Source organism: Mandrillus leucophaeus, unplaced genomic scaffold (assembly GCF_000951045.1).
Source record: "Mandrillus leucophaeus isolate KB7577 unplaced genomic scaffold, Mleu.le_1.0 Scaffold14, whole genome shotgun sequence".
Taxonomy (NCBI): Eukaryota; Metazoa; Chordata; class Mammalia; order Primates; family Cercopithecidae; genus Mandrillus; species Mandrillus leucophaeus.
Window position 1 is genome coordinate 2,535,155 of NW_012101365.1, and position 22,490 is coordinate 2,557,644.

General features: G+C 39.1%; 1 protein-coding gene across 1 annotated transcript in view; it reads left to right on the forward strand.

Annotated features, from left to right (window-relative positions):
• The window catches only part of SCP2 (sterol carrier protein 2), a 144,252-nt gene that overhangs the window by 58,901 nt on the left and 62,861 nt on the right, over positions 1-22,490 (forward strand). Inside the window, exons 5-9 of the mRNA XM_011973780.1 lie at positions 291-417; positions 10,692-10,755; positions 12,624-12,710; positions 14,114-14,264; positions 16,325-16,472. Of these exons, the coding sequence (XP_011829170.1) occupies positions 291-417; positions 10,692-10,755; positions 12,624-12,710; positions 14,114-14,264; positions 16,325-16,472 (577 nt within the window). The remainder of the gene's footprint in view (positions 1-290; positions 418-10,691; positions 10,756-12,623; positions 12,711-14,113; positions 14,265-16,324; positions 16,473-22,490) is intronic.

The window sequence follows — 22,490 nt, forward strand, 5'->3', positions numbered from 1 at the left end:
CTATCTTATTAGTTCACTCTTTTTTCTCTCATGTCTGGAATAGTTACTGGCACATACTGGATGCCCAATAAATATTTCTTGAAAGAGTTAATACCTCTTTCCTCACTTGATTATTTTTTCTTCTTCCCATGTTTCCCTGTGGCGCATGTCCTAACTGATTTTATTCACATTGACCATTTCTGGTGTACTATGGGCTTAGAATAAATAAATGTCTTAATAGCGCTGTAGTAGTTTTGAAAGAGATACTTATCATGTCAGCTACTTACGAAATTTTGTCCCCCCTCTCTTAGTTTTCAGATAGGACCATTCCCACTGATAAACATCTTGACGTCCTGATCAATAAGTATGGTTTGTCTGCACACCCAGTTGCTCCTCAGATGTTTGGGTATGCTGGAAAAGAACATATGGAAAAATATGGTATGTTAAAAAAAACTTTTGAGGCTTCTTACTAGTTATATACATGAGATAAGAAACGACAGTTATTTATTAAGGAACTATGGAGGATGCCAGGATATATAAGATGTAAAATGTTTTTTGAATTAAATCGAAGTAATAGTTCTTATAGAACTTAGCCATAGAGAAAGTGTTTATATATAGACTGTGGTATGGGAAGTACCTAGAGTACTCTATAGCAGGAAGTTGAAATAGGAAAAATGACACACATCTTGTCTCCTTTAATCATGGACTATAACTTTTTTTTTTCCCAAGCTGAGGGTGTCACTCTGTTATGCAGGTTGGAGTGCAGTGGTGCCATCTCGGCTCACTGCAACTTCCGCCTCCCAGGCTCAAGTGATCCTTCCACCCAGCCTCTCGAGTAGCTGGGACTACAGACGTGCACCACCACGTTCGGCTAATTTTTTGTATTTTCGGTAGACATGGCTTTTTGCCATGTTGCCCAGGCTGGTCTCAAACTCCTGAGCTCAAGTGATCCACCTGTCTCGGCTTCCCAAAGTGTTAGGATTACAGGCGTGAGCTACCATGACTGGTCACGGACTATAAATTGAGGATCTTAAAATGTCAACCAAGACGAGGTGAAAGATCAAGCCATTCATACTCTACATTCAATATATCAGCAAGACTTTTCTCTGTATTCTCAGTATATCCATTTCTCACCATTTTTGCTACCTTTGCTGTAGTGGCATAATTTCGTACCTGAAATTTAGGAGTGTTCTAACTGGTTTCTCTACTTCTGCTTGTGTACCTCCAAAGTCAATTCTCTACTTTATAGCCAGAGCCATGCTTTTAAAATATGTCAGATCATTTCACACCTGTGCTTAAAATTCTCCATTGTTTCTCATCACACTGAGATTGAAACCCAAATGTCTTCTTATGGCCTACGAGCTTCTACATGATCATTCCCTCCACCCTCATTAGCTCTCTGATCTTATCTCCCACCATTTTTTCTTTCACTAGTCTGCTCCAACCACACTATCTTTTCTTTCTGTTCCTCATACACACCAAGGTTTATTTCAGGTAGGGCTTTAGCCTCTACCCTAAGATCATCAGAGCCAGCTCCCTTGCTTCCATCAGGTCTTTATTTAAAAGCCACCTTCTGCTTTCTTTCATCACTCTCCTTCCCAGAACTTCCTATTCACTATCTTCTGCTTTATCATTTTATGTGGCACCTATAATAATCTGACATATATCTGACACATACATATATGTCAGATAATTATAGGTGCCATATAACATGAGATTATATATATATATTCTTGTTTATTGACTCTTCCAACCAGAATATAAGTTCAACAAAAGCATGGATTTTTATTTGTCTTATTTCCTGCACATTGATTGTTAACCTAGAATAGTACCTGGCTAAACCAAGTATAAAAGAAAAAAAAAAAAAAAGAATAGTGCCTGGCACAAGTCAGTGTTGCGTAATTAATTATCTTTAAAATTTAGAAAGACCCTCCATGACTATTCAAATCAAAGTAGCCCCTCCTATTATTCTTTTTCTTAGATAGCTTCATATCGCTTCCTTCATAGCACTTAGCACTATTTATATTCATATATTTATCATATGTGGTTTTACTTGTTTAATTTTTGTCTTCTTTATTAGTCTATAAACTCCACGAAAGCAGGGGCCATGTCTGCTTTGTTTGCCTTGATATACACAGCCAAGCACAGAACTTGGCATGTTATTTAACCAGAAAGAAGTTTTTTTTTTTTTTTCTTTCTCTTCTATAGTCTTCAGCATATTTAAATACTCAACAAACATTTATTGAATGAAGGAGTGAATTTCCATATGTATGTTATCTCATTCAGCTATCACAAGAATCCATTATTGCAGGTGTTATTATCTCATTTTATAGCAGAAGAATCTGATATTCAGAAAAGTTTTTGACCAGGATCATAGGGTCAATAAGTAGGAGAGCCTATGTTCCATTCTATTTCTGTCTCACTCAAAAGCTCTTGTGCAGCCCTTTCTCCCAGTAATAGTAGCTGCTCTTTGTTGCGTGCCTCACACATCTTAGATATTTTACATACCAAATATAACAACTATTTTAAGAGGTGAGTGTATGCCTATTTTTCATATGAGGAACCTGAAGCTTGGAGAATTTGAGTAACTTCTAGTAGGTGATAGGAGAGGGTTTCACACTCAAATCTGCCATACTATAAAACCTCCATTCTTTTCATTGTTTCTCAGATAGCTATATTAATTTTAAATAATAAAAAGTTTTTACTGTATATTAACTTTTCATTTTCTTGTCATTCCTGTACATAGTAGAGGGACATTCAGTAATGTTTGTTAGCATTTATTGTAGGTATGGAAACATGTTTTGCTTGGAATTTTCATTTGTGCTTGGCTTTCCTTTTTTCTTTTTTGACCTGTTTGGTGAAGGGGAAGGAAAACTGAATATTGTAATAGCATTTTTGTTTAAAAATCATAAATATTTAAAATTAATTAGATAATGAATGTGGCCAGAGTATAATTTGAAATTAAACTTGTTTATGGTTGTCATTTGAAAGGTTTGTCAATTTTTTTTCCTTTCTTTATTTTTTTTGAAACAGAGTCTCACTCTGTTGCCCAGGCTGGAGTGCAGTGGCCCGATCTCGGCTCACTGCAAGCGCCGTCTCCCAGGTTCACTCCATTCTCCTGTCTCAGCCTCCTGAGTAGTTGGGACTATAGGCACCCACCCACCACACACGGCATATTTTGTGTTTTTAGTAGAAACGGAGTTTCACCGTGTTAGCTGGGGTGGTCTTGATCTCCTGACCTCGTGATCTGCCTGCCTCAGCCTCCCAAAGTGCTGGGATTACAGGCGTGAGTCACCGTGCCCAGCCCAGGTTTGTCAATTTTAAAAGATGATATGCTTCATTTTTAGAGGTATGTTGTAATATACTTTAAAACTATTTTGTTTAGAAGTAATTTCAGACTGAACAAGAATGTTGCAAAAATAGTACAAGAATTCCTAATATTTTTACTCTAGATTTTCTAAAAATTAACATTTTGCCATGCTTGTTTTTTTTTTTTTTTTTTTTTGAGACGGAGTCTCACTCAGTCGCCCAGGCTGGAGTACAGTGGCGCGATCTCAGCTTACTGCAAGTTTCGCCTCCTGGGTTCACACCATTCTCCTGCCTCAACCTCCCAAGTAGCTGGGACTACAGGTGCCCACTGCCATGCCCAGCTAATTTTTTGCATTTTTAGTAGAGACGGGTTTCACCGTGTGAGCCAGGGTGGTCTCGATCTCCTGACCTCGTGATCCACCCACCTTGGCCTCCCAAAATGCTGGGATTACAGGCGTGAGCCACCATGCCCGGTCATGCTTGTTGTTTTAATGAATTATTTTATCTATATTACTATGTAATTATTTAAAAATGTAAGGCTGGGTGCTGTGGCTCACGCCTGTAATCCCAGCACTTTGGGAGGCCGAGGTGGGCAGATCGTGAGGTCAGAAGTTCGAGACCAGCCTGGCCAACATGGGGAAACCCCGTCTCTACTAAAAATACAAAAAACTAGCTGAGCATGGTAGTACGCGCCTATAGTCCCAGCTACTCGGGAGGCTGAGGCAGGAGAATTGCTTGAACCCAAGAGGTAGAAGTTGCAGTGAGCCGAGATCGTGCCACTGTACTCTAGCCTGGGCAACAGAGCAAGACTCCATCTCAAAACAACAACAACAACAACAAAATTAATTAAAAAAATGTTTGAGAGTAAGTTGCAGTTCTTTCATAGTCACTACAGTGATCAAAATTGGGAAGTTAATATTGATATGATACTATTATATAATCTACAGACCTCATTCTAAGTTTTACCAGTTATCGGACGAACATCTTTTTCTGGACCAAGATCCCTCATAGTTTTTCAGTGTTTTCTTGCCTCCATTTATGCATAGGTTATATGCATTGGTTATTTTTTTCTCCATTTGAACTTTACTCTCAAACGTTATTGGTATTTTTACTGGGATTGTATTAATCTTGTTAAATTAATTTAGGGAGGACTGATGTATTTATGAGGCCGAGTTGTCCTGTCAAAGAACAGAGATTATCTTTTTATTTATTCAGTTCTGTCTTTGTGTCTTTCAGGAGTGTTTTAAAGTTTTCTTCATATATAAGTGTTTTATTTCTTGTTAAACTTATGCCTAAATACCTTCCTTAATTCCTTTAATCATCCTTGTTGCTGCTATTGCACATGGACTTTTCACTGGTGTTATATCCTTTAATCTGGTCATTACTTGTGTATACGAAGGCTACTGATCTTTTTCCCCCTCAACGTGGAGTCTCGCTCCGTTGCCCAAGATGGAGTGCAATGGCGCGATCTTGGCTCACTATAACCTCCATCTCCTGGATTCAAGCGATTCTCCTGCCTCAGCCTCCCAAGTAACTGGGATTACAGGTGCGCATCACCAAGCTTGGCTAATTTTTGTATTTTTTTTTTTTTAATTAGAGACAGGGTTTTACCATGTTGGCCAGGTTGGTCTTGAACTCCTGACTTCAAGTGATCTACTTGCCTCCGCCTCCTAAAGTGCTGGGATTACAGGTGTGAGCCACATGCCCGGCTGGCTATTGATTTTTATATATTAATCTTATGACTTGCTATCTCACTGAAGTTTTTAATTTTCGAGTTAGTTTTATTACTGATTTTACTTATAGGGGTTTCCACATATGCAGCTATATTGTATCATCTACAAAAAGAGATGGTATTACTACTTCTTTGCTCATTGTAATATTTGAATTGACTTATCTAATTAGACAAAAAATGTTATTAAAATCATAAAGAAGAGAAAATATAGTTACTATTCATTAAGTGGAAGGTGATCATCTTAAAGATCTTCATCCTTGTTGCCTTCTTCATCATTTTCTCGTTGAGTAGGCTGAGGAGGAAGAGGAAGGTTGGTCTTGCTGTTCCAGGTGGTAGAGGCAGAAGAAGTGGAAGAGGAGACGGAAGAGGCAGGCATATTTGATGTAACTGTCATTGAAAAAAGTCCCCTTATAGTGGACCCATGCAGCTTAACCCTGTGTTGTTCACGAGTCAAACGTAATCAGTATGTGGCCTTTTGGGTACGGTGCTACACACCTGTAATTCCAGCACTTTGGGAGGCTGAGGCAGGTAGATCGCTTGAGCCCAGGAGTTCAAGACCAGCCTGGGCAACATGGTGAAACCTCATCTCTACGAAAAATACAAAAGTTAGTTGGCACTGTGGCACATGCCTATAGTCTCAGCTACTTGGGAGGCTGAAGTGGGAGGACTGCTTGAGCCTGGAAGGAGGAGGCTGCAGTAAGCCGAGGTCGCACCTCTGCATTCCAGCCTAGTTGATGGAGTGAGACCCTGTTTTTTTTCCTTAAAAGAAAAAAGTCCAGGCACAGTGGCTCACACCTGTAATCCCAGCACTTTGGGAGGCTGAGGTGGTGGGATCACCTGAGGTCTGGAGTTCGAGACCAGGTTGGCAAACATGGTAAAACCCCATCTCTACTAAAATACAAAAATTAGCCGGGTGTGGTTGCGTGTGCCTGTAATCCCAGCAACTGGGGATGCTAACTAAGGCAAGAGAGTTGCTTGAGCCTGGGAGGTGGAGGTTGCAGTGAGCCAAGATTGCACCTCTGTACTCCAGCCTAGGTGGCAGAGCTAGACTCCGTCTCAAAAAAAAAAAAAAAAAGAGGGAAAAAAAAGTGACCTTTTGTGACTGGCTTCTTTAAGTTAGTATATTTTCACAGTTCATTCATGTCATAGCATGTATTAGGACCTCATTCCTTTTTACTGCTTAATAATAATCCTTATGTCATTTATTCTTATTAATAAATGGTTGGTGGTATATATTTTCCTGATTACTGTGTTAAATGTATCACATTTATTCTGATATGTAGTGTTTTCATTATCACTATTTTCTGACAAGTTCTGTAATTTCCATTTCTATTTTCATTTTTTACCCGAGAATTATTTCATGGAAATATTTTTTAAATTTCCAGATGAACTTTTAATTTTATCAGTAATTTCTAGTTTTATTGCCTGGTGATTTGAGTGTGTTGTTTGTAGATTGGGGGGATTCTTAGTACTATGGTGCCCTTTTCTGTAAGTGTAGTGGAATGGGGTCTTGCAGTACTGCCCAGGCTGACTCTTTAGGTGCAATCATGGTGCACTATAGCCACAAACTCCTGGGCTCAGGCAATACTCCTGCCTCAGTGTCCTGAGTTGCTGGGACTACAGGTGTACCTTGTCCTTTTTTTGTCTTGTAGAACCATACAAATGTCCTCTTTTGCTGCTTTTCTCTTTCACTACCCAATTGCACCAAAAGGGACCTTGCCCTTTCATTTTGCTTTTTTTTTTTCTCTTTTTCTTCTCAGAACCTATGCCTTTAAGATTCCCATCTCAGATCTCCTGTGTTTTTCAGCCCGTTCCATATGGTCATGGTTTGATCTATAGGAATACTTTCTTGGTATTTTCACACTTGGGGAGGAGGCCTTTCTTTTCTTGGTAGTTTAGAGCAGTTGTTGGCCTGCCATTATCTCCCGTCTTCTCTGCACAGTTTCCTCAGCCTGCCCTTGTACCCTTAAAGGTTTGTGTAGAAACGTGAGCAATTGTTGGCTGGGATTTGGGCTTATATATTTTTTCTTTTCTTTATCTTTTTTTTTTAACTTACAGATACTTTGAAATTTGGCATTTTCTATTTTCTAATTATGCTGAGTATGATTTGTGCTATTTTTTCTTGTTATTCTGTATTGGTTTTAGAGGCTATAGAAAGACACAGATTTAGGCGGCCTCCATTTTTCTTCAACCAGCTGGAAATCCTGTTGCTAGTGTGTTTTTAAGTGTATATATTTTCTCAAGTTTTACATTGCTTAGAATAATTGGACAGTTTTCTAGTCTGAAATATGAAATACAAGTGTACACTATCTTAATGGAAATGTCATTGTAGGGAACAAGGGCCTTGACCTTCTGAAGGTTCACTGAAAATCACTGACATGAGGCAGATTAACAGGAGAAAAGGCATATGAATTTATTTAATGTGTGTACACAGGAGCATTCAGAATGAAGACTCAAAGAAATGGGAAATTGTCCATTTTTGTGTTTAGGTTCAACAAAGTATGGAACAGCCGTATAGAAATATGATTGGACAAAAAGCATATGATCTAACACTAATAGACTGCGCGGGGAAACCCAGCCAGGCCTGTCCATCTAGGTTCCTCATGGCCTCTGTGAGCAGCATTCCTTCCTTCTGGGTGTGGGGCAGGACTCTTTCTGGAATTGGGGTCTTATGACCTACAGTCAAACAAGATAGGTCAGACAATTTCTTTATGACCAGTTTTTGCATAGAAAGGTGGATGAAGTTAAAGTAATATTTCTAGGTTTTATGACTGGCTTTGGGGAAAAGGAGTTCTGGTTTCTATGACCTACCTTGGGGAAGGGGGATTCTAGTTTCTGTGGTTAGCCTCAGGGGAGAATGGGCCTGAGAGACAGGAGGGTAGGAGAAGGTCAGTGAAAAACTTGCTTCTGAGGCCATCATTTTGGGGGGGTGTTTCTTTATTCTTCATTCAACAGATTTCTAAATGAATTGTAGAATTTTATAGAATTTAAATTGTTATTTAAAATTGCTGTTTGTGAATATTGTGAATGTGCACTAGAAATGAATAGGTAAGAAAGCTTATAGTAGTTTAAATCATTTGTAGAACTAGCAGATTTTGTGATGTCATAATTAAATTATAGGCTATTAAAATAGTTTTACATAAAGGCATAGCCTTTGAATAGCCAAAAATCTTAATTGGCAATTCAGAATCAGTAGTCGATAAGCCCTTCATCAGTGCCCAGGCTTAATAAATATGTAAATGGCAGAATATTTTTCAAGGGGATGCTGTCTTTTATTGATAAATTGGATCCCATGTTACAAAAAAAGGAAGAAAAAATATGAACATTATTGAACATCTCTTATGTTAGACACTATGCCAGGTACTTTACTGTTTTAGCCACCCTTCTTCCTACCAATCTATGCATGGATTGCCTGTAAATCTAATAGAGACAATAAAGCATGTGTACTTCCTAAAACAAGGAATTTGTCACCAACTGAGGCCACCAATCCCATTTTTAGGAGATTCCAATTGTTACAGTTCCCTTTTTTCATGTTGAACCCAAATCTCTCAACCTATGGTTTGCATCCACGCTCTTGTTTTTGTCTTCTGAGGATGACAGAAAAAGCCTCTTTTACCTTGTAGCCCTTCAAATATCTGAAGCCAGACTGACCCTATATTTCATTTCTTCTCTGAACTATTCTCATTAGACGTGTTTCATAACCCATAACCAGTCTAATTGCTGTACTGTGATCCCAAGTAAGCTATTCTGCTAGTCACATCACACTATGAAATCTCACTGAGCTTGAGGTTTCTCATAGTTGTTGTGCCTTTTTGCAGGTTGTTGTGGGAGTTCAAGAATAGAACTGAGCATTTAATTTATATTCCGATCCATCCTGTTGATAGACCTTGTTGAAATTCAACATTGTAGCAGTCCCTTCTAGCTTTAGGTTTGGTGAGAGAGCCTCTATTTTTCTTACTTACTTTGTTATATAAATATTAACAAGACCAGAGCTGAGGTTAGAAGTTAGTGCTAGAAACTTTTCTCTAGGTCAATGCATTAATTAATGCCTGTTGTTTCACATGAGTGTAATATTGGGAAATGCTTCATATTTTAGTCCTCTTCTACATGGTCATAATGCACATAGTGCAATAGTAAAGGCTCCAAATGTCTTACTGTAAAGACATGTATTTAGCTTTGTTTAACCATAGTCTAAACTTACTTGACAGAAGAATCTTCTTTTTTTTTTGTAACACCAAAAAGATAAAAATGAAAATATCCCCCACTCCAAAATCCCACACTATAGTATTTCCTTATCTTGTCCAAAATGGTGTTTTGAGAAATTTCGTTAATTTTCTTTCTGCTGTCCAGATACTATGTTTTCTTTGATCTACCAGTCAATTCAGTCACGAAAAGATAACACATAATTTGACTTGTCTTATTCTTGTTGAACCCCTATTGGCCTCCTCCCGATCACTATTCTTTTTTTGAGATGAAGTCTCACGCTGTCACCTAGGCTGGAGTGCAGTGGTGCAATCTCAGCTCACTGCAATCTCTGTCTCCCTAGTTCAAGTGATTCTCCTGCCTCAGCCTCCCGAGTAGCTGAGATGACAGGCTTGTGCCACTATACCTGGCTAATTTTTGTATTTTTACTATGCCTGGCTAATTTTTGCAGTTTTATTAGAGATGGAGTCTCACCATGGTGGCTAGTCTGGTCTTGAACTCCTGACCTCAAATGACCCACCCATCTCGGCTTCCCGAAGTGCTGGGGTTACAGGCATGAGCCCCCGCGCCTGGCCCTGATCACTATTTTTATTGTTAGAAGATCACAAGTGTGGAATTTATCTTCTCTTTTTATTAGAATTTGGATAAGGTTTGCTTAATTATGTGTATGTCATTTTTGCTCTGAAGATCATCCTCCTTGATAGAGAAGAGAGAGAGAAAACAGATATGGGAACTTTGTACTTTACTGTGTCATTAATATAACATTATCAGCTCTCATTGGTGGCTTTCTTTTTCTTTGGCCTTTACAGCACCAAATAAGAATTCAAAGCCTATTTTATTCTGTTTTGTCTTTTTAAAAGTAGTAAAAAAAAATTATTTTTGCATGTTTTACCTCATTACTGTACTTTTTTTTGTTTTCCTGACATGATTATTTAAATTTTCTGTTAAGGAATTTAAAAGGCATACGCATTTATCATCAGGATATAACTCTTCTAAAAACTTTTCTGTTTCATCACAAGGAAAGGGAGAGAGATGAAATGTTTTATCATGCCCTGGAGAGTGCGAGTTGTGTAAAATTCTCTCAGTCTAGGGTACTAGAGTATTTGACAGATTCCTAGAGAAATTGCTGGCAGTGTTCTCCTGCCTTAAAACCACTATGTTTTGGAATATGTTTAGGCCGTATTTTCTCATTTTTGAAACTGGATCCTACTTATTTTAATTAAAATAGATCAGTTTGAACTGTTTTTATCTTGTGTGCCAATTAGTTGATTCAGTTCATTAATTAGGCCTACATTTAATTATAAATAAAATTTTTTTGAGGGAACAGTGCTGAAGTTTTTAATGCTGATGATATATATGAAAGGGAAAACATGGAAATATTTAGCAGAACACTGAGTACCATTGCAACATTTGTTAATAAGCAGCAGAAAAACATTCACCCACTGGTAGATGTTTGCTTTCTCTACAGGAACAAAAATTGAACACTTTGCAAAAATTGGATGGAAAAATCATAAACATTCAGTTAATAACCCGTAAGTATTTCAGAGACACGAAATAATGAAAATCTGGATTATCGTACTGTGTAATATGCAACTTTATGCTTGAAAAGCAAATGCCAAGATCTCAAATATATTAACTAGAATGTTTTATTTTTTTCTTACAAAATGCTTATACCCAAGTAAACTTTTGACAATTTTTCCGTTTCAGTTTTTGGCCACTTTATATTTAGAATATTATTTAAGCTAATGATTCTTTTTTTGTTTGTTTGTTTTTGAGACAGAATCTCTCTGTGTCACCCAGGCTGGAGTGCAGTGACGTGATCTTGGCTCACTGCAACCTCCACCTCCCTTGTAGCTGGGACTACAGGAACCACCATGCCCGGCTAATTTTTTTTTTTTTTTTTTTTTTTTTTTTTAAAGACACAGTCTCATTCTGTCACCCAGGTTGGAATGCAGTGGCATGATCTCAGCTCACTGCGACCTCTGCCCTCTGGGTTCAAGTGATTCTCCTGCCTCAGCCTCCCGAGTAGCTGGAATTATAGGCATCTGTCACAGCACCCAGCTAATTTTTGTATTTTTAGCGGAGACAGGGTTTCACCATCTTGGCCAGGCTGGTCTTGAACTTTTGACCTTGTGGTCCACCTGCCTCTGCCTCCCAAAGTGCTGGGATTACAGGCGTGAGCCACCGCACCCAGCCTGTATTTTTAGTTGAGATGGGGTGTTGCCATGTTGGTCAGGCTGGTCTCAAACTCCTGACCTCAGGTGATCTGCCCGCCTTGGCCTCCCAAAGTGCTGGGGTTACAGGTGTGAGCCACCACGCTTGGCTATTTTGTACATTTATTTAAAAGCTCCATTAGCCATAATTAATGTACTTGTATAATGTTATCACCTCAAAAGTTGGCTGAATTGTAGGTCATTTGATTTTGCTTTTAAGGAACTAGTATTCTATAATTTGCCAGGAAACATAAATATGGTATTCTGTTTTAATCCCCAACTGGTCTAACACCAACTGGGTATATTGCAACTCAATTCCACCATGAAGCATCTGGGAGTTAATGCAAACTCCATGAATTAAGGACCCAGTCCTCCACAAGACTGCTCATATGTCAGACATTAGCTGCAAGTGGGTTGCCCATGCCACTCATACTTTTGACCAACTGACCACAAATCTAGGGGTTCCCATGACTCCCTCAGGTTCAATAATTCACTAGAACAACTTACAGAACTCAGGCAAGTACTTAAACTTACAGTTTTACTATAAAGGATGTAAATCAGAAACAGCCAAATGAAGAGGCATATAGAGTGAGGTCTCGGAGGATCCCAAGCAAAGCTTTCTTGCCTTTTGCCTATGGAGTCAGGGCATGTCATCCTCCGGATCCATCAAGATGTTCACCAATCAGGAAGCCCCGCTGAACACCATGTCCAGATTTTTTACTGGGGCTTCATTATATTGGCGTGCTAGATTAAATCACTGGCCACGTGACTGAACTCAATCTCCAGCCTTCTCTTCTTCTCAGAGGTTGAGCTGGCTCAAAAGTCTCAACTCTGTAGTCACGTGGTTGGTCTTTTGATGGTCAGTCTTCCGTTTTCAAGATAACAAGGCCCACTATAAGGGACCTCATTAGCATAACACCGACTTCTATCATTCAGGAAATTCCAACGGCTCTGGAAGCTCCAAGCCAGGAACGCAGGACAAAGACTAAATGTTTAAAAATCAAACATACTGTTTTTTAGAGTTAGGATTTTTTAAAAGGTCAATTCAGATGACATTTATAGCTATTCATAAAAATCTATCTTTTGGTTGTAAAAAGAACACTCACATATTATTCTGTTTCTGACTCTGCAACAAAAATTACAGTTGCTATCTCACATTCTGTAACTAATATTTATTTTGTATTTAGGTATTCCCAGTTCCAAGATGAATACAGTTTAGATGAAGTGATGGCATCTAAAAAAGTTTTTGATTTTTTGACTATCTTACAATGTTGGTAAGAAAAATATATTTTAACATTTAATGAGAGAAGTAACTGCTTCCCTTCCTGCCACCCCCCTGTGGTTAAACCTTAGGCTGTAGAGCTTTCACAGAACTCCTCCCAGTGCCGTCTCCATCCCATGTCCCCACTCTGGGTCACTTCACTAGAGTACCCTTACTTCCTACTCCTGCCTGGAGACAGACTGCCTCTTCTCTTGGAAAATGATGTGTTTTACTTCTTCTTGCATGACTTCTACCTACTTTGGTGATTTCAATTGTATTTATTCACTAAACTGTGGCTTAGGGGGCCAGTGGAGTCCAAAGCATTTTGTTTTCCCTGCTATGTACTTCTACTACAGGAAATACTACTCTATAATAGTAGCTATGAGTAAAAGTAAAACAAGGAAAAATTCATAGCTCTAATGATGGTAATAGTTGTTTCTTGCAAAGTGCTTGACAGTATCTGTCTCCTAGACAATTGAGTGAGTACTGCCTAGCTCCTGCCTGTGTCCCAGTTAACACCTGGCTGTGCCCTGTAGATACAGGCTGGGATGGAAAGAAAGAAGTTGGGTCAGCTTTTATTTGTTGTGATATGAGGGTCTGCCCATTTAGAAAATCTAACTGAAGTCACAGAGGGCTTCTTGTGTTTGCTACCTTCCATCCCAATTTGCTGTAAGAGAAAGATCTATTTAAGATATCGAGAGTCTTAACTAAAGCAGATGGTTTAGTATCCCCAATCTATCTTTTCCCAGTTTCCAAAAGGATTTCAGGACTGAGTTATTTGGAGATAGTAAAGTTGGATCTGGGGCAGTCTGTACTAGGATAGGAATAACCTTTTGGACTCACTCCTCAGAAGATGCCTTATGCATCTCCAGAGGCAAATTGGTGATTCTTTGCAATAAGAACTTTTTGGGGCAGGGCACGGTAGCTCATGCCTGTAATCCCAGCACATTGGAACGCCGAGGCGAGCAAATCACCTAAGGTCGGGAGTTCAAGACCAACCTGACCAACATGGAGAAACCCTGTCTCTACTGAAAATACAAAATTAGCTGGGCATGGTGACGCATGCCTGCAATCTCAGCTACTCGGCAGGCTGAGGCAGAAGAATCACTTGAACCCGGGAGGAGGTGGTTGCAGTTTCAGTAAGCCAAGATCACATCATTGCACTCCAGCCTAGGCAACAAGAGCGAAACTCCATCTCAAAAAAAAAAAAAAAAAAAATAGAACTTTTTGGGACTCTTGATACCAAGTAGTGATTGACAACATTTAAGTTCTTGATAGAGGTTCAGTCCTTAGGTGGGCAGCATGAGATTTACAACTGTAGATATCACAAAGAAGACAATCCACTGACCAGCAAGTATATTTGGCCTTTCTTTTCACATAGAAGGAACTCCTAGAACTGTTTTTACTTCCTCTTAGTCCCACTTCAGATGGTGCTGCAGCAGCAATTTTGGCCAGTGAAGCATTTGTACAGAAGTATGGCCTGCAATCCAAAGCTGTGGAAATTTTGGCACAAGAAATGATGACTGATTTGCCAAGCTCGTTTGAAGAAAAGAGCGTTATTAAAATGGTATGTCTGAGATTCTGTTTATTTGTTATTTTTATTTTTTTTTTATTTTTAAGATAGAGTCTCATGCTTCTTGTGATAGAGCCATGCATTATTATATAATAACTTTTAATTTACTAGACATGCTATTTATCATTATTTTAAGTTGACTATGCCTAGAACTCCAATGTTACGGAGTTAAGAGAAAAAACAGATTATTTTGTTTTGTTGTCCCTTTTCTTTTCTTTTCTCTTCTCTTCTCTTCTTTTCTTTTTTCTTTTCTTTTCTTTTTTTAGACAAGGTCTTACTCTGTCACTCAGGCTGCAGTGCAGTAGTGCGATCTCAGCTTACTGTAATTTCCACATCCCAGGCTCAATCACTCCTCCCACTTCAGCCTCCCAAGTAGCTGGGACTACAGGCACATGCCACCACTGCCAGCTAATGTTTATATTTTTTGTAGAGACACGGTTTTGCCATGTTTCCCAGGCTGGTCTTAAACTCCTGGCTCAAGTGATCACCTGCCTCAGCCTTCCAAAGTGCTGGGATTATAAGCGTGAATCACCACATATGGCCACAAAGATGATTTTAATGAACTTTCTTGACCCTCACCACTTTAAAAATTCTGATTAAAGATTGAGTACAAAATGGAAAAAGTAAAAAAGATGAAAATTCAGACCTAGAGTTAGTTGAATATTTGAAGACATACACACAATACACAAAATTGCATGCTAAATTATAGTTTACAGAATGATTTTACAACAACACTGTGAATTGGCAAATGTTTTTGTAACTGCCCAAGATCACAGTTAGATTGTGGCAGAGGTAGAATTTATACTTAGGTTTCCTGGTTATAGTACGTTTTTCATTACACCACAGTTTTATTTCTTTTTCTTTTTGAGACAGGATCTTGCTTTGTTGCCCAGGCTGGAGTGTGGTGATGCGATCATAGCTCACTGCAACCTCTGCCTCCTAGGCTCAAGCAGTCCTCCCACTTCAGCCTCTAGAGTAAGTGGGACTACAGGCACGTGCCACCACACCTGGCTAAATTTTTGTATTATTATTATTATTTTTTTTGTAAAGACAGTGTTTTGCCATGTTACCCAGCCTGGTCTTCAACTCCTGTACTCAAGTGATCCACCTGCCTTGGCCTTCGAAAGTGCCAAAGTGCTGGGATTACACGTATGAGCCACCATGCCTGGCCTCACAGTTTTATTCCTTGAAGAAAAGTTATTTTATCATTTGAGGCCAAAGACATATTAGGAGCATGGACTTTGGAAAAATGGTTTGAATCCTAGATGATTTTCTAAGGAAGATTGTGTCAATTTATATAGAAATTCTCCCATATTTTTCAGTGTATCTGACTCATAATGATCTGTTAATAAATGTCTGCAACTTGTTTATCACAACTATACATTGTAGTTTGACAGAGGTTTTGTAACTTAGCACAAGATATGCTCTGAGGAATTCTAGGTCCTTTTTATATATTTTATTTAAAAATTCTGTCATTTTTTAGTACAAAATTGAATATGTACATACTTCTCCTAGATGTTATTTTATTTGGACTTTCTATGTAATATAGAATCAATTGACCGACCCTCCTTCCCTCCCTCCCTCCCTTCCTCCCTTTCTTTCCTTTTCCCTTTCCTCTCTTTCTTTTCTTCTTCTTCTTTTTTTTTTTTTGAGACAGAATCTTGCTCTTTCATCCAGGCTGGAATTGAGTGGGGTGATCCTGGTTCACTGCAGCCTTGACCTCCTGGGCTCAAACGATCCTCCCAGCTTAGCTTCCCGAGTATCTGGGACCACAGGCACATACTACCACGCCGGGCTAATTTTTAAATTATTTGTAAAGACAGGATCTTCCAATGTTGCCCAGGCTGGTCTCAAACTCCTGGGCTCACGCAATCCTCCTGCCTCAGCTTCCCAAAGTGCTTGGATTATAGGCATGAGGCACTGCACCTGGCCAAGATTTCAATATATATGGTCAATTATCAGTTGTTAAGGTTATGCATCTATTAATCTCTTAAACTACTTGTCTAAAAGGCCTAGTTTTGGTGCCCTTCATTTATATATGGTTTTGGTTTTAGGTTGGCTTTGATATGAGTAAAGAAGCTGCAAGAAAATGCTATGAGAAATCTGGCCTGACACCAAATGATATTGACGTAATAGAACTTCACGATTGCTTTTCTACCAACGAACTCCTTACTTATGAAGCATTGGGACTCTGTCCAGAAGGTAAGATCTTTGAATAGGGCAGATTAATTTGGTAAATTTCATTGAGAAAACTTCATTTGGACCATTAGATAAAAGAATTCACTATTCGCTTTTCCCTTCACATTGGCTCTGCCACACTGTGGGAAGTGAATGTAAGGTGTTTTGGTAGTGGACTTTTTAGAACTTGTGGTATTAGGCAGTACCAACACTAAGATGATGGAGTATCCAAATAATTTGTATTCTGATTATATTATTTGTCTAGAAGGCTCTTTTATCTGATCAAAATAGCTACTCCATCTTTCTTATGCTTATTCTTTGCATGAGCTTTTATTCATTTGCTTTCAACCGTTTATGTTAATTTATTTAAAGTGTATCTCTTATAGGCAGCATGTAAGCAATAATTTTTTTTGTTTTTTCATTTTTCTGAGACAGACTCTCTCTCTGTAGCCCAGACTGGAGTGCAGTGGTGCAATCTCCGCTCACTGCAACCTCCACCTCCTGGGTTCAAGTGATTCTTCTGCCTCAGCCTCTTGGGTAGCTTGGATTACAGGCACCCACCACCACGCCCGGCTAATTTTTGTATTTTTAGTAGAAACAGGGTTTCACCATGTTAGCCAGACTGGTCTCAAACTCCTGACCTCAGGCGATTCACTCACCTAGGCCTCCCAAAGTGCTAGGATTATAGGCGTGAGCCACCAGGCCCAGCCACGATAATACATTTTTTTAAATCTACTTTCTTGAATTTTGCCTTTTAACTGGAGTGTTGAAACCTCTGCTAATAATGATAGCCACTAGCTATACTTTAGTCTTTGAAATGTAGCTAGTCCAAATTGACGTGTGCTGTAAGTGTGAAGTACACATGGGGTTTGGGAGACTTAATATTGAAAAATATAATGTAAAGTATTTCATTATTTTTTTATTTTTATTTTTTTTTTGAGACAGAGTCTTGCTCTGTTGCCCAGGCTGGAGTGCAATGGTGTGATCTCGGCTCATTACAACTTCTGCCTCCTGGGTTCAAGTGATGAGATTACAGGTGCACATGCCACCATGCCCAGCTAATTTTTGTAATTTTAGTAGAGACAGGGTTTCACCATGTTGCCCAGGCTGTTCTCAAACTCCTGGCCTCAAGCAATCCACCCGCCTCAGCCTCCCAAAGTGCTGGGGTTACAGGCATGAGCCACCTGGCCCACTGATAATTTTTTTATGTTGATTGCATGTTGAATGAAAATATTTTTATATATATAATGTATACATTAAATAAAATATATACTAGAAAATTTAAAAGTATTGTGTGGGCATTATATTTCTGTTAGACAATAGTGATTTAGATCATTAATGTAATTATTGATATAGTAGGATTTAGGTTAGTCATTTAATTATCTGTTTTCTATTTGACCCTGTAATTTTTGTTCCTCTGTGCCCCTCCTCTTGACTGCTTTTGCATTATTTAAATATTTTTAGTATGCCATTTCAACTTATTGATTGTTTTTTTCACCATATCTCTTTGTTTTTTCTTCTTTGTTTATCCCAGTGGTTGCTATAGAGCATGGTTTATCAACCTTGGCACTGTTGACATTTGAGCTCTATCATTCTTGTGATACAGCTTGTGTATGGTAGGATATTCAGCAATATCCCCACCTCTTATCTACTAAATGCCAGTAGCACCACCCCCCACAGTTGTAACAACCATAAAATGTCTCCAAATATTGTCAGATGTCTTCTGGGGGGTAAATCTCTCCCAGTTGGCAGGGCACGGTGGCTCACGCCTGTAATCCCAGCACTTTGGGAGGCCAAGGCAGGTGGATCACGAGGTCCAGAGATTGAGACCATCCTGGCTAACATGATGAAAGCCCGTCTCTACTAAATATGCAAAAAATTAGCCTTCTCTTAGTTTTCCTTCAACTGAAAATGTCTTTATAATATTATATATTGGGATTTTCAATTTTTTTCTCTGCTTCTTCTGGGCTTCCAATGATGCATATATTAAACCTTTGGATATTGTCCCATAAGTCCCTGAAACTGTTCACTTTGAATCCCTTTTCTCTCTGTTCTTCACATTTGATAATTTGTGTTGATATATCTTTAAATTCACTGACTCCTCCTTCATCTTCTTTCTACTCATAAACCATTCTAGTGAGTTTTCTATTTCAAATATGGTATTTTCAGTTGTAAAATGTCCATTTGGTTCATTTTATAGTTTCTGTTTCTCTGCTGAGAGCCTGTATCTTTTTTTTCATTTCTAGTGAGCTTTCTTTACCTTGCAGTTCTAACGGCTGTTTTAAAGTCTTTAATAATTCCATAATCTGGGCTTTCTTAGGTTTTGCATCATTGATTGTCTTTTACCTTGAGAGTATTGGTTACATTTTCTGATTCTTTGTGTAGCAAATAATTGTGGATTGTATCCTGGACAGGGTGAATGTCCCGTTATACAGACCCTTTGGAGAATGCTGGTTTTTGTTTTAACAAGCATTTAAGCCAGTATGTTCTGACAATAAATTCTGTCTTGCCTTCAGAGGGTGATAGTTAAAGTCTTTGCTCAGCTCTCTAAACATATGCCTACATCAGAGTGAGCCTGAGATTTGTACAGGTCTGTACACAGAATTAGGGGATCCTCTTCTCTGGTTCACTCCACTGTGGACTTCTCTTACTCTCCAGCCTGCGGAGGTTTCTTTTCCTAGTTCCTTTGGTTAGGAAGATGGGGTTTCTGTTAGAGTTTTAGCTACCTTTGCTGCTTCTGCTGCCATGCTGTTCCAGGGCTGTGCTCAACCTTGGGGCAAAGCTGTTGAGAGAGAGAGCCTAAAAACTAAAAAGACAACCAGGACCTCACCCTTATGCAGTGGCTTCTCCAAGTTTTGACTTGTTCTATAATCCCCCTGCTTTTATTTACTTTTCAGAGTCCTCAGGTAGTTTTTAAAAAATTTTTTATTTTTATATCCAGTGTTTTCAGTTGTAATCAATGCAAGAGATGAACTGTAGTGAACATATTCTGCCTAATATGGAACTTAATCTCAAAGTTAAATGTTTTATATAGATACAGATATAAAATGATTGCTTACTTACTTTTTTTTTTCTTTGAGACGGAGTTTCTCTCTTGTTGCCCAGGCTGGAGTGCAATGGGGCGATCTTGGCTCACCACAACCTCCACCACCTAGGTTCAAGTGATTCTCCTGCCTCAGCCTCCCGAGTAGCTGGGATTGCAGGCAGGCGCCACCATGCCCAGCTAATTTTGTATTTTTAGTAGAGACGGGGTTTCACCATGCTGGCCAGGTTGGTCTCAAACTCCTGAATGCAGGTGATCTGCCTGCCTTGGCCTCCCGAAGTGCCAGGATTGTAGGTGTGAATCACCACCCCCGGCTTTTTTTTTTTTCCGAGACAGAGTTTTGCTGTTGCTGCCCAGTCTGGAGTACAATGGTGAGATTTCAGCTAACTGCAACCTCCCCCTCCCAGGTTCAGGTGATTCTCTTGCCTCAGCCTCCCGAGTAGCTGGGATTATAGGGGTGCGTCACCACACCTGGCTAATTCTTGCATTTTTTTTTTTTTTTTTTTTTAGTAGAGATGGTTTCACCATGTTGGCCAGGCTGGTCTCGAACTCCTGACCTCAGGTGATCCACCCACCCCAGCCTCCCAAAGTGCTGGGATTACAAGTGTGAGCCACTACGCCCGGCCAAAATGATTACTTTCAAACTTATACTCCTTGCTTGAACTGCTCCTCCAACCTCTAGACTCAAGAATCCAGCTGCCTGCTTTTTAGGGGTTTCTTTGGATGTCTCATAAGCATCTCAAACCTAAGTCCAAAATTGAGCGATGGATATTTTTCAATCTTTCTCCTCCCTCAGTCTTCCCCATCCTTCTGCTGCTTAAACTGGAAGCCATCAGGCTTGAATTCTTTTCTCTCTCTCACAGTCATCATTAAGTTTCTCTCTAAGTCCCATTGGCTATGGACTCTACCTTCAAATACATCCAGAATATGACCACATCTCACCACTTTTGTCACTGCCAGCCTAGTGCAGAACAGCATCGTTTCTCTTTTATATTATTGTTGGAGTCTTATAACTGGTTCCCTGCTTCTGCCTTGTCTCTCTAGACTGATGCTAGAATGTGCAGTAAATCAGTTCATTCATTCATTCAAAACCCAGTAGTTTCTCAACTCACTCAGACGAACAAGCCAAATGTGATCTGTTCTCCTTACTCCCCACTCCCATCTCTGACTTCCTCTGCTTTTCTCTGAATCGTCTACTCTGCTGCAGCCACATTGGCTTCCTTCTTCAAGCACTGGAAGCTCGCTCCTGTTTCAGGGCCTTTGTTCCAACTATACATGATTTGCTTCCTCACTCCCTTCAGGTCTTTGACTAATATCCTTCTCAGTGGAAGCCTTCTCCAATCACTTTGTCTGAAATATAAATCACTCACCTCCATCTTCCTTGTCTCAATGCGTCCTATGCCCTTTTCTTGCTTTCTTTTTTCCCTTGGCATTTATCACCACTTTACATATTTCTTTACTTATTTTACCTATTGTCTGTCTTTTCCTCACCCCTCTCCCCACAATAACTTAAACTCCATGATAGTAAGGATTTTCATTTGGTTCGCTGTTGTATCCTTAAGTTCCTAGTTTAGTTTTTGGCACAGAACAGGTATAATAATTGTTTTCCAAAAGCGTATGCATTTGTTTTCCTATCTATGCTAGGTGAGAGTGTTCATTTACAGTACTTTAGTCTCTGAATATTTTTAGTTGATGAGTTCAAGATAACTTCCCTTTGGAATCTTTTAATACTTTACAAGATTGTATACATTATAGGAAAAGTGTAGTGAATTATTCATTTTTAGGGGTTAGCTTGTGTTTAGTTTGCTATTACTTGCTATAGAAACAATATTTATCAGTTTGTAAGTAGCAATAGTAGATAGATTCATCTCTGATGACTACAACCTCAGAGCAATTTCTAAGATAGAAACATACCAAAAAATAAAAGAGAGAATGCCTTAACCAATGGTTTTATCTATAACCTAGATTTAAAGCCAAATTAGAAGTGTCAGTCATCTAAAATCCTGTGATTAATGTATTTCATTTTACCAACAGAGGAACTTTTGTTTTTGAAGGCAATATAATATATTAGCTGAGAACACAGGCTGTGGAGCCAGGGTGCCTGAGTATTAATCCTGGATCTCTTGCTGTTGCCTTGGCTGATTTCTTAATATCTCTGTCTGTTTTCTCATCTCAGAAATGAGAATGATAGCACCTACTTCATAGGATTGAGTATTAAATTATATAAATATGGTCATCTCTCAGTATCTGTGGGGGGTTGTTTCTAAGACCTCCCACAGATACCAAAATCCATGGAAGTTGCTTATATAAAATGGCATAATTTTTGCATATAACCTATGCACATCCTCCCGTATACTTTAAATAATGTCTAGATTACTTATAATAACTACACATCACTTCATTCTCATGGATTCAATGTAGTACTCAGCACATACAAATTGAAGTTTTGCTTTTTGTAATTTTTTTCTTCTGAATATATATATATGTATTTTTGAGACAGAGTTTTGCTCTTGTCACCCAGGCTGGAGTGCAATGGTACGACCTTGACTCACTGCAACCTCTGCCTCCCAGGTTCAAGCGATTCTCCTGCCTCAGCCTCCTGAGTAGTTGGGATTACAGGGGTGCACCACCATGCCTGGCTAATTTTTGTATTTTTAGTAGAGATGGGGTTTCACCATGTTGGCCAGGCTGGTCTCGAACTCCTGACCTCAGGTGATCTACCTGCCTCGGTCTCCCAAAGTGCTGGGATTACAGGCATCAGCCATGGTGCCCGGCCTCTTCTGAATATTTTTGATCTGTGGATGGTTGAATCCATGATGTGGAACTTGTGGATGCTGACTGTGTATACAGACAATAATTAGAACAAGACCTGACCCAGAGTGAGTGCTCAAAAGCTATTCGCTACCTTTGACAGCATCACCACCATCATTATTGTCATTATTTGGAGTGTCCACATCTTATTACTTTATCGTAAATATGATGTGGAAGACAATTTTATA